This window comes from Sycon ciliatum, chromosome 1 (genome assembly GCF_964019385.1).
Source record: "Sycon ciliatum chromosome 1, ocSycCili1.1, whole genome shotgun sequence".
Lineage (NCBI taxonomy): Eukaryota > Metazoa > Porifera > Calcarea > Leucosolenida > Sycettidae > Sycon > Sycon ciliatum.
In genome coordinates this window covers 67,074,655-67,090,010 of record NC_088643.1, presented here as the reverse complement: position 1 = coordinate 67,090,010, position 15,356 = coordinate 67,074,655, and the positions used below count along the sequence as shown (strand labels likewise).

The window sequence follows — 15,356 nt, the reverse complement described above, 5'->3', positions numbered from 1 at the left end:
TCAGGGATTTCCCACCTACACAATGGTCAGACCGCTTACACTCTGCAACGGCAGACCATACTCCATAGCACACACATACGTGACATAGCTGTATTATCATTTCCGTTACTGGCCTAACTGGCTTTTAATACTTCATTACCCACTCTACTCAGTATCATTACCTTCATTACCCACTCTACTCAGTATCATTACCTTCACTGACCTTTTATACTTTATTTTCATTTTTAGTCGATATCATGTAGGCAAATTTGCCTGTTTGTTCTTCGACTCTAAATAAACAAACAAACAACACATAGCCCATCTCTGTAGACTGTCCGACTTCTTCAGCAGGGTGCGGTTTTGCCAGGACGGTTGTGGTGTGAACCACATCGTTGACAACTTGCTTGAAGTTGACACACCTTTTTTTCGTCTGATACTGCAAGCAGCTGCCGCTGGAGAGGTAAGATCTCCACAGCATGCTGTGTCTGCTGTGCTCGGTAACGCTACCCACTGACTTTGAGACCTGGCGCTTCCTTCGGCCGAAAGCTCGTGCCTCATCAACGGCTTCAACAACATGATTACCGGTAGCCACGCCCTCCGTGGAGGCTGCCACTGCTCCGGTACAGATATTCAAGACGCCTTGCGAGTTTAGGTTGTGGCTGATCCCTGATCGCTCTCGTTTGTGTGATCGTCGAGCATACTACAAGTAGTACTCACTATTGGCGTCGTGATCACAACTGATGCCTGATGCTCTGCCTCGGTAGACTTTGCCACCAGAGAGTAGTACAATACTTATACTACTCCCTGTTTGCTACCATGGGGATTGCCAAGCTCCTGCATCACGTCGGGAGGGACGGCGTGTGACTGTACCTGTTACTTGGACTGGGCACGAGTGGCACGACTAGCCTCTAGGGAGATGTAGAACACGCGTAAGTTCTACGTCTTAGAACTTAGTACTTCATGACATTGTATACTTTACGACTGCCCGGGCACAACTATTACTTGTGTGTAACCAGCTGCATCAAGAGTCCATAATTATGGACTCTTGGCTGCATGTAACTGATCATCATCCCTATGGGGAGATAATCATGCTCTCGCCTCCCTCGCGCTGCAACAACCAGCACAGGTCTCTCACACACTACACTACAGCCCTGTGACAGCCTCACAACACACACTACGCTCCCTCCCCCCCCCCCCCCCCGACATACTGCAACACCGTGTCATGTCACACCCAAGCCCTATGACAAGCGCACACACCGTGATGGTGGCCTCCACACTGCGACAACATCACACCCTAACCCTGCGAAAATGTCACACATTGTGATAAAGGCAGATTGCAGTTACAGCAGAGAGAAGGAAAAGAAGAACAAGCAAGAGAAGTGAATGCAGCCAGCAGGAAGACAACCTCTACATTACAATAAGTGTTCCCCAAACACAGTACAGCCGTTAGTTTAAATTTTCAAAAAGAAGTTGAAAAACTGCAGTAGCACAGCACGCTGTGTTCAACGTATTTACAATGATACATGCCAAGTTCTACTGAAGAAGAGCGGCGAAGAAATGCCAACAACGAGATAAGAGCATGCGGTGGTGCCATCAAGCCATGCAGAAAGGACACAGTACCACAGCGAGAGTACTAGTCACTTTGATCACACTGATAGAATGTGACCACCGCAGCAGCAGTAACGTTAAACTTATGTACAGGTAACGCAAGTCAACATGCCGTACGGCCCACCCAGTGTATGATGTGGGTGTGCAGCATGATGGCAGCGACGGCCTAGCAAACTACTGGACCTAGGTATTTGGTCCGAGCCTCAAGGTTCACTACTCAGTGGAGTCCAATAATTATACACAGTTGGTGCCAAAAAAAGAGCTGCCATGGCTGGCAACGTGGGCACTAACATGTACTATAACTGTGAAAAGAACCCTCGCCCATGCGTGTTGGAAAGAAGGAACACAATATCTAAACGTTTCCAAGATTAGGATTCTGTACCGGTATATACTGCAGCCTATGCTGAACAACATCAGGGAGGAATGTCGACCAGCAGGCAAAACAAGCTTTACAGCATATTGGCAGGTTTCGCACGATAGCGCGCACACACACACACACACTGTACAGAGACGGTCCTGCCGAGACAGCATGGAACCGATCGGCACGGAAGCGTGCTGACCAGTAGATGAATAGATTCTCGGCATCATGATCACTGTACTGCGCAGTTTGCGGGGATTTGTGCCGATGCTGTCCACCTATCCTTCATCGGAGGTTATATAGACCCCAGTGCACCATTAGAACTGTGGCGAGAAAACACAAAAGCAACACACATATAGCGTATCTCCCCGCTGCACCTTTTCACACTTTTAACTTTAAAAGGGGATGTGATTTACAACCGCGCATGACTTCCTGTGCAAGTGAAACGATATGACAGGAACCTTGAAATGGGGGTGCGCAACTAATAATCGGGCAAATATGGTAAACGTGCACTGGTAAAGTAATGGCTGGTATGTACATACGGCCTTTGCCCTTTTTCTTCTTTGATGCAAGCAAGTTGGAAATGTTGGATAACAAAAAAAATGATCTAGACAAATTGAAAGGGTTGGACACTAGCAAAGGTCAACTGTACAAGCTGCGAACACGGACCACGTGATTACAAAGAACGGTTTGGCAGACTGCCTGAAAAGTGCTCCATGCGCAAAGGACAGAGCTTTTTCATATTATGAAAGAGAGAGAGAGAGAGAGGGGGGGGGGGGGGTGATTGGAATAGGCTCAGCCGCTGTACATACTCCATGCCTAAGCAATCATCAGAGCCTGATGACCTGATGAGTGCTTAGGCATGAACCTTGACTTGGAACGCATTCCGATCGGACCCCTTTTTCTTTCAGATGTGGGCAAAGTGGTAACATGTAATTAGTTCCTTAGCTGGTTAGTGGTAATGAAAAAAAAGATAGGAAGAAAGCATTCCTGTAAAAGTTCGTAAATCAGTACGTACATATTTTTGAATTTAGTGGTCACACCCGTACCAACTTTCAGGCGGGTACTGACTTTTGGGCACGAACTCACTTTCTGATCTGACTTGTGCATAACGGAGACATCATTTTTCATGCAGATACATTTCTTTCGAAGTACATGTACAGATACATGCTTTGTGCTGCATGTGCGAACCGTATTGGTACATATTTCGGGCAGTATGTTTAACGGGATTTTGGGCATGCAGGTACTTATTTACGGACTTTTACGGTATGCTGCCATACAGGTCAAGACTTTAGTAATCAGAGTACAGTCCAAAGCGGCTCCAGAACCAGGGATATGCTACATGTACTATTATGCGGCATTAGGCATTGTCCACAACGCATTATATCCATGAATCACATGTGGCAGGAACCAGGAAAATCATGTATGTAGAGGCATATAGAATTATGCTTGAGTTAACGCATGCTCCGTACGCGGAGGCATACACGACCCACACACAGACACAGCAGTAGTTGGTTGGCACCACAGGGTAACTGGGCGAAGGAGCTGGCAGTGACGGTGCTATTGCCAGAGAGAACCTTGTGCTTTGGAAGGATGCTTGTTGCACGGTCAAGGTCGTACAGGCGCCTCAGGAAGGTACGACCGACAGGAATAGCGCGGGCCGCGAACGAGAGATTGCCCAACACGGAGGCGAGTTCGCGCCGGGACGCCATGCCTGATTGAAGGAGGCCGTTGACTTTGCCGAGATACGCCCCATGTTTGGCGGACGGTAACCGGATCTCAAACGTCAGCGAATCCAGCTCCAGGCCGAGGAAGGTGAGACATGTGGATGGGCCTTCGACTTTCTCAGAGGCCACCGGTATCTGCAAATAGCGGAGCATGTCTAAGATAAGTGAGCGATGATGGTCCGCAACGGGCAGGTGGGGCGGACTAACGTTCAGAAAGTCGTCCAGGTAGTGGAGTAATTGGCTTAGGTGGCATGCATCCTCGAGAATAAACTGGACTGCTGTGGCGAATTTATTGAATATGTATGGTGCAGAACGCAATCCAAATGGTAGCACTTTGTCATGATAGAATTGTCCCTGCCAGAAGATGCCCAGAAAGGGCCAGTCACAGGGGGCAACAGGACAGAGACGGAATGCATTCCTGATGTCGACCTTTGTCAAAAGAGCGCCACACCCTGCCTGCATGATCAGAGAGATAGCTGTATCGACAGTTTCGTACTGCAGGCTGAATTCATCCCGAGATATACCGTCATTCACACTCGAGCCGACAGGGGGCGAGAGGTCGTGGATGATACGCAGTTTGCCATTAGACTTCGGGATAGCACCCAAACCAGAAATATGCATGTGAGGGAATGGCGGAGATGCAAATGGGCCCGCAGTTTCTCCGCGGTCACAACAGGTAAGCAGATGAGTAGTAACCTCAGCAGGGCAAGCACAAGCCGAAGAGTGATTAGGAGACATAACAGAAGATGCAATGGGGCGAAAGCTGCCAATACGAAAGCCATACTGCATGCCTTGTGAACCATAAGAGCGAAATACTGCATTTGGATGAGGAGAGGGAAGATTGATAAAGCGCTGAACATGAACAGGCGTGCTAGTGGGCACCTGTAAAGCAGCGTCACCACTGGGGTGAGAGTTATTTCTTGGTCGAGTCACCAGACTTGGAGCATTGGCGTGCGGGGTGACGGCCGCGGCACTGGATGCAGACGTGTGCTCTGGAGCAGGGGGAGAGCAAGCAGCTGCCGAAGTTGAAATTACGACAGATGGCTTTGCCGTCAAAGCCAGGCTGGTGCGAGAACTGGCTCCCCGTAGGCGCTGTTGGGGCTGGGAGCCCCCCACGAAAGGGGCAGCTGCTGGGCTGACTTGGATGGACCATGGAGCAACGCTGGCACGGAGGCCGCCCGCGGCCCGTGAGACAGGACTGCCACAGGTTCGGGTCAATGACGGACCAGGAATAGCGGTGAGGGAGGGACGCCTTGGCCATACGGAATTTGCGGTCGTAGGACAGCCAGGCATCATTGTGGAACCGGACGCTGGCATCGACAATGATGGCCTGATACGCCCAGAGATCACCTGCCAGCTGTGGTGAGGCGTCGGCCAGCACCCTCGAGTATGTGGTGAACGCTTCCACCCATGTGGCAAGATCATAGATGTGTCGTTTGGCGGGTTGCCGGTGGGAAGATTTGGGGACGAGCTGCACAGATCGGCCCGCGCCCACGTCGAGTTGCATCACATCATGATCCCCCTGCTGAACACTCGGTCTTAGGGTGCGTTCTTAAATCCTCTCTGAATTTTAGGAGACTCTCGAAAGCTCTCCAAACTTCAGAGGTGATTGAAACTTTTTGATTCCCGCATGTTGGCGTCAGCGCATGTGAATTTTTGCTAAACGCCACGTGTTGATCTTTGAGTGTACGATATTCCCTTTTGCATACGCACAGTGGTCAGTGCGTGCTACATTCGTGTCACTCAAGATCGCGGCCCCTTTGGCGCTTCACGTGTGGAAAAGATCTCCGAATTCTTCGAGACCCGTTCCTAAACTATTCCAGTTTCTTTGACTTCCAGGAGAAATTTCTCCGAGAAGCTAGAGAAAATAGGAACGCACCCTAACTGAATCTAAAGAAGCGAAGCGTGATTTTTTGCACCACTGTACAGCCTGTGTGCATGTGCATGTATGCACGTTCACACCCAGGACCCATTATCTGGTCTGGACGTGTACCTTGAAGTGCATGATGTAATACACAAGCTGCTAAAACTACTCACCACTGCTCGTCCGCACTCTGCAGCGAATGAGAAACTTAGGGAGCAGAGTCGATGGTCATTGCAGTGCTTTCCGCTTGTTGCCTGCAGCGCATTGTACAAGATCAGAACCACCGACTTAGTTTACCCATCAATCAACAGCAACCGCCTCCGTAATATCATGTTTGTTGGAGAATACAGCACACAAAGCAGTGCATCCGAACAATACTCCACTCCAGCAGATGGCGAGTGTGTGTGTGTGTGTGTGTGTGTGTGCATGCATGCGTGTGTGTATGTGTGTGTGTGTGCGCGTGTGTGTGTGTGTGTGTAACACAGATGCGCACTACATTAAATCTAGGAGTATAGGATCTATGAAATCGAGAAGCTTACATGCACATAACATGGCCAATCACAAGTCAACTAATTTCCAAGTGGCTTTCATTATGAACACAGGCACAGCGAAACTTCAGTATGTAATGGGCCATTCACACTACGCCCAAAACGTGGTGTACGTGACGTTCTCGTCCGGATAGCCATGACAACATGGAACGTGGCGGGAAAATCGTACCACTGATACGAAAATATAGACGACGTATCCAAACCCCTGTACCGAGTTTCGTTCTGTCGTTCCCAGCAGTTTGTGTCCAAAAGAAGCTGTGCACACAGCTGTACGAGCACCGTGTACGTGTCTGTGTGAATGCACCTGCATGAAAACGACGTCTGCCAGTACGTCGTATTCCAAAACGTGACGCGTATTGTAACGTAGTATGAATAGCCTATAACTTAGCACCATGGGCATGTGTGTGTGTGTGTGTGTGTGTGTGTGTGTGTGTGAGTATGTGTGTGTGTGTGTGTGTGTGTGAGTATGTGTGTGTGTTTGCGCGCGCGTGTTTCATGAATAACGGATCACCGACTACAAGTACAATTGTCGTACACGCTGGTTGGTCAACGTCAATAAATGCAGCACAAAGCGTTGCACAGCACCAGGTGTGGGTCACAGGTGGGCACAATCGTTTGAGGAAGTGTCATTTCTTTGCATACCTTTCGTCAGACATGATGTTGTCTTTGCGGCCTAGAATGACGTCCAGGTCTGCGAGATAAAGCGGGCACACAGAAAGGCATGATACGAGCTCCAGCAGGTCACCGTACATCTCAGACGATACACAGAGAACCCAGGCGGCCCACGAATCAACAAACTCTAACCAGTCTGTTCAATCGGGGCTTGTATCGGGTCATGATATGATATTCAGGCTTTTTTTATGCGATTTGTAGCAAGCGAAGAATAAGTTACTCAAGATATTGGAGAAGACCAGAGTAGTCAAACTCGGGATTTCACTGCAAACTTTCACCCCTAACTCTGAGTCATGATTTTCAGCCACGGTTGGCTTTCACATGCCCTCGCCTTGGATTGGAAATTGGCAATTACGTGCTATGGGTCATACTATGGCTTGTGGAATAACTATCCCTGCTAAATGATTCCAGGATGGTACATGCGCCATCCTTAAAGCATGCGTCTAATGATAGCTTGCATGCCGTCCTACCGGTAGGACCCAAGAAATCGCGCTGCAAAAGTGCTTTTGGTTGAGAAATTTCTTGAAACAATTGTTGAGATGAGGTCTTTGTCAGGCAAAGTAATGGCGCAAAATGCAAGACTATGTCCAGTGCATTGCATACGCGCAATTTTATCAATTGTCAAAATGGCCGCACATACTCCTGTCGGAGAGCTAGCAACTCTGTCCAAAGTGAATTTTGACCATGGCACATCAATCGTGGTGAGGTACTAATGTTTTTATTAGTCTACCATGTACCAAGGCAGTGGAGTGCATAATTCCATACACCGTTTCCATGGTTACTATTTGCTGTTACCATGGAATTTCGTACTATGCTTTGTGCGATCACGTCTAAAATTTGTGGACTCCTTCATTAGCCCCTGAGCAACAGTTTAGGGTCAAGTTTAGGCCAATGTTACAACAATGGCCATGCAGCATGTCTGTGTATGATGGTCCTACCGGTAGGACCGAGGTCTATGCAAGCTATCACTAAAGTTCTGTCACGCTGGAGAGTAATATGCAGACTTATCGAGGGTCTGGGGAACACTAATTATATACTATACACTGAGTCGTTCGGCAATGCCATAATGGCAATCTGAAAATCAAATTTCTAACAACACGCAGCAAAAACCTGATCTTTGCGCTATGCACACAGAAAGAAGCACACGACTTGTAGAGCAACGCACACGAAGTGGCAACACGGGTTACAGTGAAGGATGTTACGGACCAAACGTTACGGAGGAGCACCAGGTACGAGCATTTCAATCCCTGTATCTTGCGTTCCTCTAAAGGTGAGTTAGGGTGCAAGGTGGCTGACGGGCTCTGATCGGATTACTACATGTAGTTACCATCAGCAGCTGCCAGTATGACTTACCCACTTCAGAGCCAGACATGGCCACCCCTCCGGCCAGCTTGGCTGCTTGCTTCACCTTCTGGTCACAGAAGAGTACAACGGTCAGAATGACAGCTTGCACGACTATGCCCAGAGTAGGCCAAAGGGCTCCAAGAGGATCTACACACAATGGAAAACGGGAGTCTTGTTTTTTAAATAGGATTCTTTGCTTTAACTGAAAAGCACTGCATGGTCTGAGCAAATACTCCTGTTCGAAATTGAATCCGAACAAAGTTTGAACCAACCCATCGCGACAGTTAACTTGCAGTTACATGTCCTCCATCTTGTTTAGAAGTGAACTCTATGCCCTACTACATGTACTCCTATAACAGTCCAACATAGAATATACATGTACGTACATGATTCTATGTGACTTGCAGTGAGATAACTATCTATTTCATAAACTGCTAAATCCTATAACTACAGGACTTGGAGCACAGAGGAATACGCCATCATGTTGCCTGAGGATTGCATTGAACTTGAAACACAGAGTTGCATTGAGTTTGCCTTGCTCCACTGTGTTGTGTTGTGTTGTTCATGGGATTGTTTGCATTTCTCGTTTGCCTTTTCGCGAAGTCCTCAACCCTACATCCATTGGGATTGGCAGGAGATCAGTAATTTGCTGTACTGTGTCCAAGGCCCGGTGCCATATCAAGCTGATAACATGGCCTGCTGCAGCACTTGCATGGCCTACTGCAGCAATTGCATGTACTACAGGTAGTTCAAGACATGCCGAAAATGAGACAATAAATTCGCGCTCAATACTAGTCAACAAAATTGCTTATGGGCAGTATGCCAGTCTATTGACAGTGGTGCAAAAAAAAAACGTTCATTGCATGGCACAGTGATCATCTAGTAGCATAGACATAATACTGAAGTACCGTAAAGCTCGTGATACGGCCCTGGGCGGAAACATTTGTGAAGGTCCAAAACATGGGCGTCACTTTGGGCCCGGGCGCTATTGTGGGCCTGTGCTTTCGCCCTTGGGCGTTTACACGGAGGTGGGCTAGAAAATGGGACAGAAGTGTGGACATCGGCACCTGGGTGTGTACACGGGCAGCGGGCGTTATACTGGGTGGGCGTTAATAGGGGCTTTGACGGTAGTGTCTTTCATTTTGAGACTAAAACCACTTGTAAGTGGCATGCAGTAGTTCTACAGTAGATGCAGAAAACCCCTACCTCGCACACGAACAATGATGCCAGAGCGTGATTCCGAGGAGAGGTCTCCGGCACTACGCCTGTTGCTCGCCTCACAGCTAAATGTGCCATCACTGCGGTCCTTGTACTGTGCATCCGTCAACGTGAACGTGGCCTCTACCGTTCTCAGCGGCGAGCCGGCGAGCTCGCTGTGGCAAGATGGCATGCACGTAGGGAATGCATAGGGAACACGTACATACGGGACAGTGGATGGGGATAAGCAAACAACAAGACAATATGAACCCAATGCATACTGTGTTGCACACTGTAAACATTCCATACTGTATGTTCATGACAGCTGAGGGTTTAAAGCCAAAAATTAGAACCAAAGCAAGAAGCATTACAGCAAGATGTGCATGAGTGAGCCAGTCATTAGCAATGATTCGCCCCACAGTTCTTCAAGTGCTTTGGCTCTCTCTTTCTCTTTGTGTGTGTGTGTGTGTGTGTGTGTGTGTGTGTGTGTGTGTGTGTGTGTGTGTGTGTGTGTGTGTGTGCTCTCTCTCTCTCTGTCTCTCTCTGTCTCTCTCTCTCTCTCTCTCTCTGTCTCTCTCTCTGTGCATATGTGTGTGCATGTGTCTGTCTGTCTGTCTGCCAGCCAGTCAGCCTCTAGCGAATACATCTCTATCCTTGCATATGTGGATGACCATGGTGTTCCACACATCCCTGCTTTGAAATATTTTCACAGTGTCCAACTAGAGTGGCAATATTGGGAATGGATACTGTTCCTCATCCGGAGCAGGTCAACTTTTAGAACAGTGAAGGTAGGGACTATTTGCAGTACAATGAAGGTAGGTGAAGTCCGAGCCCTGGTCGTCCCGGGCTTCAGTGCAAGCACGGACTTGCCCGCTGCATATGTGCTGTCAGTCCACTGTGTACACTTCATGGTAAAGGAAGCGAGTATGTTGCATTTCTTGTGTGCACGTGCCGTACCTGCACAATCATTCAATGCTGTACCTGTGAACGGGTGGGAGACTCTACGCACAGCTTTATACAACTGGTCTTGGCTACACACGGAACACGTCCTGGACTTTGCACAAACCTGCTGGAGACGGAAAAGCGGCTGTCCAAATTGGCCACTGATTGACCGCCTCGGCGCCAGTCGATGCTTGGCCGTGGGTAGCCACTGGCTACACAGCGCAGTGTCACCGACTTGCCCTTGTCGATATCGGTGTTCCCTGGAGCTGTGCTAAACTCAATAGGTGCTGCAGACAGAATTACACATAAGCAACAGGCACATCAAAAGATAAGACGGTCAGTTCTTACACCTCGGTCAACCCTCCCCGCTGGTCAATCTACCACAGCCAACTAGAACAAGAACATAATCACAATAAAAGACAAGGAAACATGAAGCTCGTCTCACAATCTGTGCATGAAATCACAGTCAACTTTCACCACAGCGAAAGCCGCGCCACATTCATACTTCATTTTGCGTTTGGGGAAACGCTTCACAGTCGTACGGCGACGGTCTTGCAATGGGCCCGACAATGTGCGCTCAAGTCAGCTTCTTCGCCAGAACAGGCGTTGCGATGTGTTTCCGTGCGCGTCCTAGAATAACGAAATAATGTTCTTGGGTGCTGTTGCAAAGAACGATGCTCTACAATGTTATTGTAACTCGGATGGTGAGCCAATTAAATTATTGTGAAAAGAAGAAGGACAAAACCAAGTTGGGTGGGTGGTCTGTTGCTTTGCGTTGTCGAGTTGTAGTAAGGCTGGTATGTCCAATAGTCTTACTAGTTTCGTCATCATCCAGCAACTTTCGGCATTCTTTGTTGCCGTGATGCGTAGCCCGTGCTCTTCTTCGTTGCGCTTTCCTTTCCCTCTTGGACCTTTCCAAACCTGAGCCTTCCAAGTTAGAAGGTTGTTGGTTTGCACCTTGGAGAAGTGTTGGAGCTAGGTGTCAGGTCGCCGAATGTCTCAGTACTCCTTGTCAGTTTTGTGCCATTTTGTCGCACTCGCTGACTGCATAAGATCTGGTTGCGTTGGTGGACAGCTAGTCATAACTCGTAACATGTTGTCTTTCTTCCTTTCACAATAATTTAATTGGCTCACCATCCGAGTTACATTTTGCACACCTGATGAGCCGTCATGACCTATACGGTGAAACGTACGTCGTGTGGAACTACTTGTTATTGTACATGACTAGTCCATCATACATGATAGTGGAGTTCAGTAGGATGTTGACGTTTCGGTTTGTCACAATTCGTCTTCGCTTGGCTTCCCCTTTCTACGTTTATTACATAAACTTGAGCCTCCCAAGTTGGGTGGTCTGTTGCTTTGCGTCGTCGAGTTGTAGTAAGGCCGGTATGTCCAATAGTCTTACTAGTTTCGTCATCATCCAGTAACTTTCGGCATTCTTTGTTGCTGTGATGCATAGCTCGTGCTCTTCTTCGTTGCACTTTCCTTCCCCTCTTGGACCTTTCCAAACCTGAGCATTCCAAGTTGGAAGGTCGTTGGTTTGCGCCTTGGGGAAGTGTTGGAGCTAGGTGTCAGGTCGCCGAATGTCTCAGTACTCCTTGTCAGTTTTGTGCCATTTTGTCGCACTCGCTGACCGTATAAGATCTGGTTGCGTTGGTGGACAGTTAGTCATAACTCGTAACATTTTGTCCTTCTTCTTTTCACTACAGTGTTATTCCTACTTTTTATCCATAAGACATCAAGCAGGAGCCAACCATGGACATGTGGCAAAGTGAAGAAGGAACGGTGTAACGATATGGGAATGCATGTACCAACTACATGTACATGAACAGACCGCTCGTTTGCAAGAGTACTGTACATACTCATGTGCACACTCAGAGACATTGGTTGTGGCTTACCATAAAGAGTGAGCGTCTGGACTGTGGCACTTGCACCAGTACGCCGAAGAGAGTATGCACCAGCATTTGTACGCATTGCGGCGCACAGCACCAACGACACATTCCATTGGTCCGTACTACCTGTTGCAACGGTCAATGAGTAATTAGTGATAGAGCTGCTGCAAGCCTATTGCGAACAACAACAACAACAACAACAACAACAACAACAACAACAACAACAACAGCAGCAACAGCAGCAGCAACAGCAACAACAACTTTGATTTACAGTATTGCTCACTCCTTGTCCAACGAACAGCGCCACAGAATCAGCTGACGAAATCTCGAACGTTCCTACATTTCACTGATGATAGCCAGTGGTTAAAGTACTAGTATTGGCGATTTCTCTAGATGTTCCTCTGGGTGTGTCAGTTGGGCAAGGAGTAAGTAAGTGAGTAAGTGAGTGAGTGAATTGCCAGAACAAAAAAGCAGGTACCTAGGTTGGGATTTGAACATGCGGCTTCAGGAAACCACCGCTTTAATTTTTGGTCCATAGGTCTTCCACATGTCCAGTACTACTACTTCACATATCCTCCCGGGCGAGTCACTCGCATGGGGCAGGGGGCACGTGCACAGGCGCGTGCCCCGTGGGCAGGGGGCACGTGCACAGGCGCGTGCCCCGTATAGGTTCCTGGGTGCCCGGAACCCCCCTTTTTTCGCTCAAAATGAAGGATTTTGCTTCATTTTTTTGAAACTTTTCACGCGGGAGCCCCCCCCCCCCCGAACCCCTCCTTGAAGGGCACCAGCGCACGCGCCTGCGTGCACCCCCCCCCTTACAAATTTCGACCTGTAGGTTCAGCATGCACATAATGACCATGAATAACATGCACCAGCGATCCTCCACATACGCGCCCGTGCACCCCTTAACAGGGGGACCAGCTACAGTCAACTTCGCTAATAACGACTGCGGATATAACGACAATTCGCGAATAACGACAGAATTTCCATGCCCAGAGCAAAGTCCCATCCCACTGTAATACATAATTATAATGAGACTTCGGGTATAACGACACTTCGCGAATAAGGACACCTTTTTGACGCCCCACCGAGTGTCGTTATAAGCGAAATTGACTGTAAGCACCTGCCCCCCCCCCCCCCTTCAACTAAGTTATACAGCACATGTCTGCCAATTCCCTTCATTATCCAGTGGCACTGACGCTAGTCTCTACTGTACACGCAGTGCACTGTTCACTACAACATGGCAGTCTAATGTAAAGTTACAATGCCTGGTGCAGTGCTGGACTTGTTGAAGTGAAAACATAATGCTAGGATGTATGTAGCTATGCAAACTGGCTTATCCAGACATGCTTCTGAACAGCTCTGCCTAACTGGCTGTGTCCCTAGAAGTGAGCGTAGGACAGCAAGACTAATACGTCGTGCTGCTGAGCCGGCTACTCACAGGTCCTACTGCTGAGCACAGGTACTACTTATGCAGGCAATGTCAACGACTATCAACGACGTACTGTGGCTGTTGCTGGTACGACCGCGGAGCTATTCCACGACCACTGGAAGGTAGGTGCCGTACTACCACTGCCAGGGACAGTCACTAGGCAAATGAAAGTGAACTGCTGGCCAGGCCTCTGTATCACATCACTGTCATTGTTGGCTGTTGGCTGGCCAGCCACCGTGCTGATGCTGAACGCGGCACTGAGATCAGTCCCGTCTGACAAAATGGAGCAGACGGCACTATCCTGAGCAGTGACAACTGCGGGGCGTGCAAGGGAAAAATTAATGTCACCCGCATGTACCGGAAAACGCACACACACACACACATACACACGAGCGGCAATGACAGCAAATGAGGATTGAGAAGAATTGCGAAGCACTTGCCAAATCATGGTGAATTGTTCGACAACCTGCTTGACAACCTTACCATTTAGGATTGTCCAGACCAGCAAGACCTGGACACAGACGGTCTTTACCATCAACATGGCATTCAAGTTCCACAACAATCCACGACTGGGGAATGAAGATCAGATTAGTTGATGGTTCTGGACAAATCCACCAATCGTCGTTCTACACTGCACTGCACACACTGACAAACCAAAATAAATTGAAAATACGGATCTTGCTCAGAACCAGGGAGTACATGTAGTACTACTCCCTGCTCAGAACAGAAAGGCCAGTAGGCAGTAGACTCCGAGTCGTACCAGAAAAGGTAGTCGATCAGCTGAGCGCGTGCAGATCAGGCGCCAGGCCAGGGATCATGCAGGGCCAGGGGCCGGGGCGCTAGCGACGTGACCGACGACTCCCTAGTCTAGACCGCGCCGTTAGCGCCTAGGGCCTACAGAAGGCGTAGCCAACGAAGTACGGTTGGTTACTAGTATGTAGGCTGTTTTGTACAAAACAGCCTACGACTTATGACTGTACAAAGTGTACTTTTTGATATGTATTGTAGGTCTACGCCTTGCTTCGTGCATGCTTGTGACTTTTGTCAACTACAATGTAATTACTTTTGAGTTGAAGCACCTGCTACTTGCTGCATTATGAACATGTGCTTAGCAGCTGTGTCAGCAAAGTGTATTCCCTCTCACTTTTAGGGACATGGGCAGTGTGATAGTAACTTACTATTGAGTATGTGGCTTCCTCGAATCAGGGAGGAGTACTAGTACAGTAGTAGTACTAACGTTACCATGGTTACTCCCTGCCCCAAACTACTGTTACTTGGCGAATAACACTCACATACCAAGGGTGTCATCGATTGGCGAACCTGGATTGAGTGCGAGCAGGCGGTGTGGTCCGAGCAACGCTGGCCCAATTGAACAAAACAAGGGTGTAGTACGCATATCGTATAACGATTCTGTGAAAGCTGTCCAAAAACGGCAGTCCATTTCCACTCCAGCCACTCCCGGTGTCACTGTGTGGTCGGATTCCACTCCAAGTACACCTACTCCGGATTCGCCCAAACCAGGGAGTCGTAAAATACATATTACGACTCCCTGGCCCAAACGATCACGCTCACTCGGAGCGCACTTGCTCGGGATTCGCCCAATCGATCATGCCCCAAGAGTACGTGGGGTTTCCGTTATGTACTCTTGATATTACGCGTAAGCCCACTGAGCAACGCCAAGGCTACAATGCACGTGTAGTATAACTGGGCGACACCAGCCAGCCGAGCCAAGAGGTACACAAAAGGACCAACTAACCGATTGAAAAGAGGACTGTTTCGTTGTTACTCAGAGC

At 48.6% G+C, this 15,356-nt stretch overlaps 1 protein-coding gene across 2 annotated transcripts; it reads right to left on the bottom strand.

Annotated features, from left to right (window-relative positions):
• Positions 1-1,274: 1,274 nt before the first annotated feature.
• On the bottom strand, positions 1,275-14,452 carry LOC135805000 (hemicentin-2-like). Of its 2 annotated transcripts, XM_065318987.1 has the most exons (10): positions 14,324-14,452; positions 14,047-14,208; positions 13,637-13,878; positions 12,138-12,303; positions 10,364-10,526; positions 9,307-9,473; positions 8,110-8,247; positions 6,727-6,775; positions 5,710-5,790; positions 1,275-2,268 (listed from the first exon to the last, which is right to left on the bottom strand). In XM_065318987.1, exons 2-9 carry the CDS (start codon positions 14,102-14,104, stop codon positions 5,745-5,747), a joined length of 1,029 nt encoding a protein of 342 aa, XP_065175059.1. In that variant the 5' UTR covers positions 14,105-14,208; positions 14,324-14,452; the 3' UTR covers positions 1,275-2,268; positions 5,710-5,744. The 2 variants fall into 2 exon arrangements, with proteins under 2 accessions (XP_065175059.1, XP_065175058.1); XM_065318986.1 differs by lacking the exon at positions 14,324-14,452 and having other exon boundaries at positions 14,047-14,298.
• Between the last annotated feature and the right edge of the window lie 904 nt (positions 14,453-15,356).

Excerpts from the sequence above, each read along its gene's own strand:
- LOC135805000 (XM_065318987.1), bottom strand. The coding sequence starts at position 14,104 with ATGTTGATGGTAAAGACCGTCTGTGTCCAGGTCTTGCTGGTCTGGACA. Across the intron at positions 13,879-14,046 it reads GGTCTGGACAATCCTAAATG|TTGTCACTGCTCAGGATAGT; the intron begins GTAAGGTTGTCA and ends CACGCCCCGCAG. Across the intron at positions 5,791-6,726 it reads AACATCATGTCTGACGAAAG|GCAACAAGCGGAAAGCACTG; the intron begins GTATGCAAAGAA and ends AATGCGCTGCAG.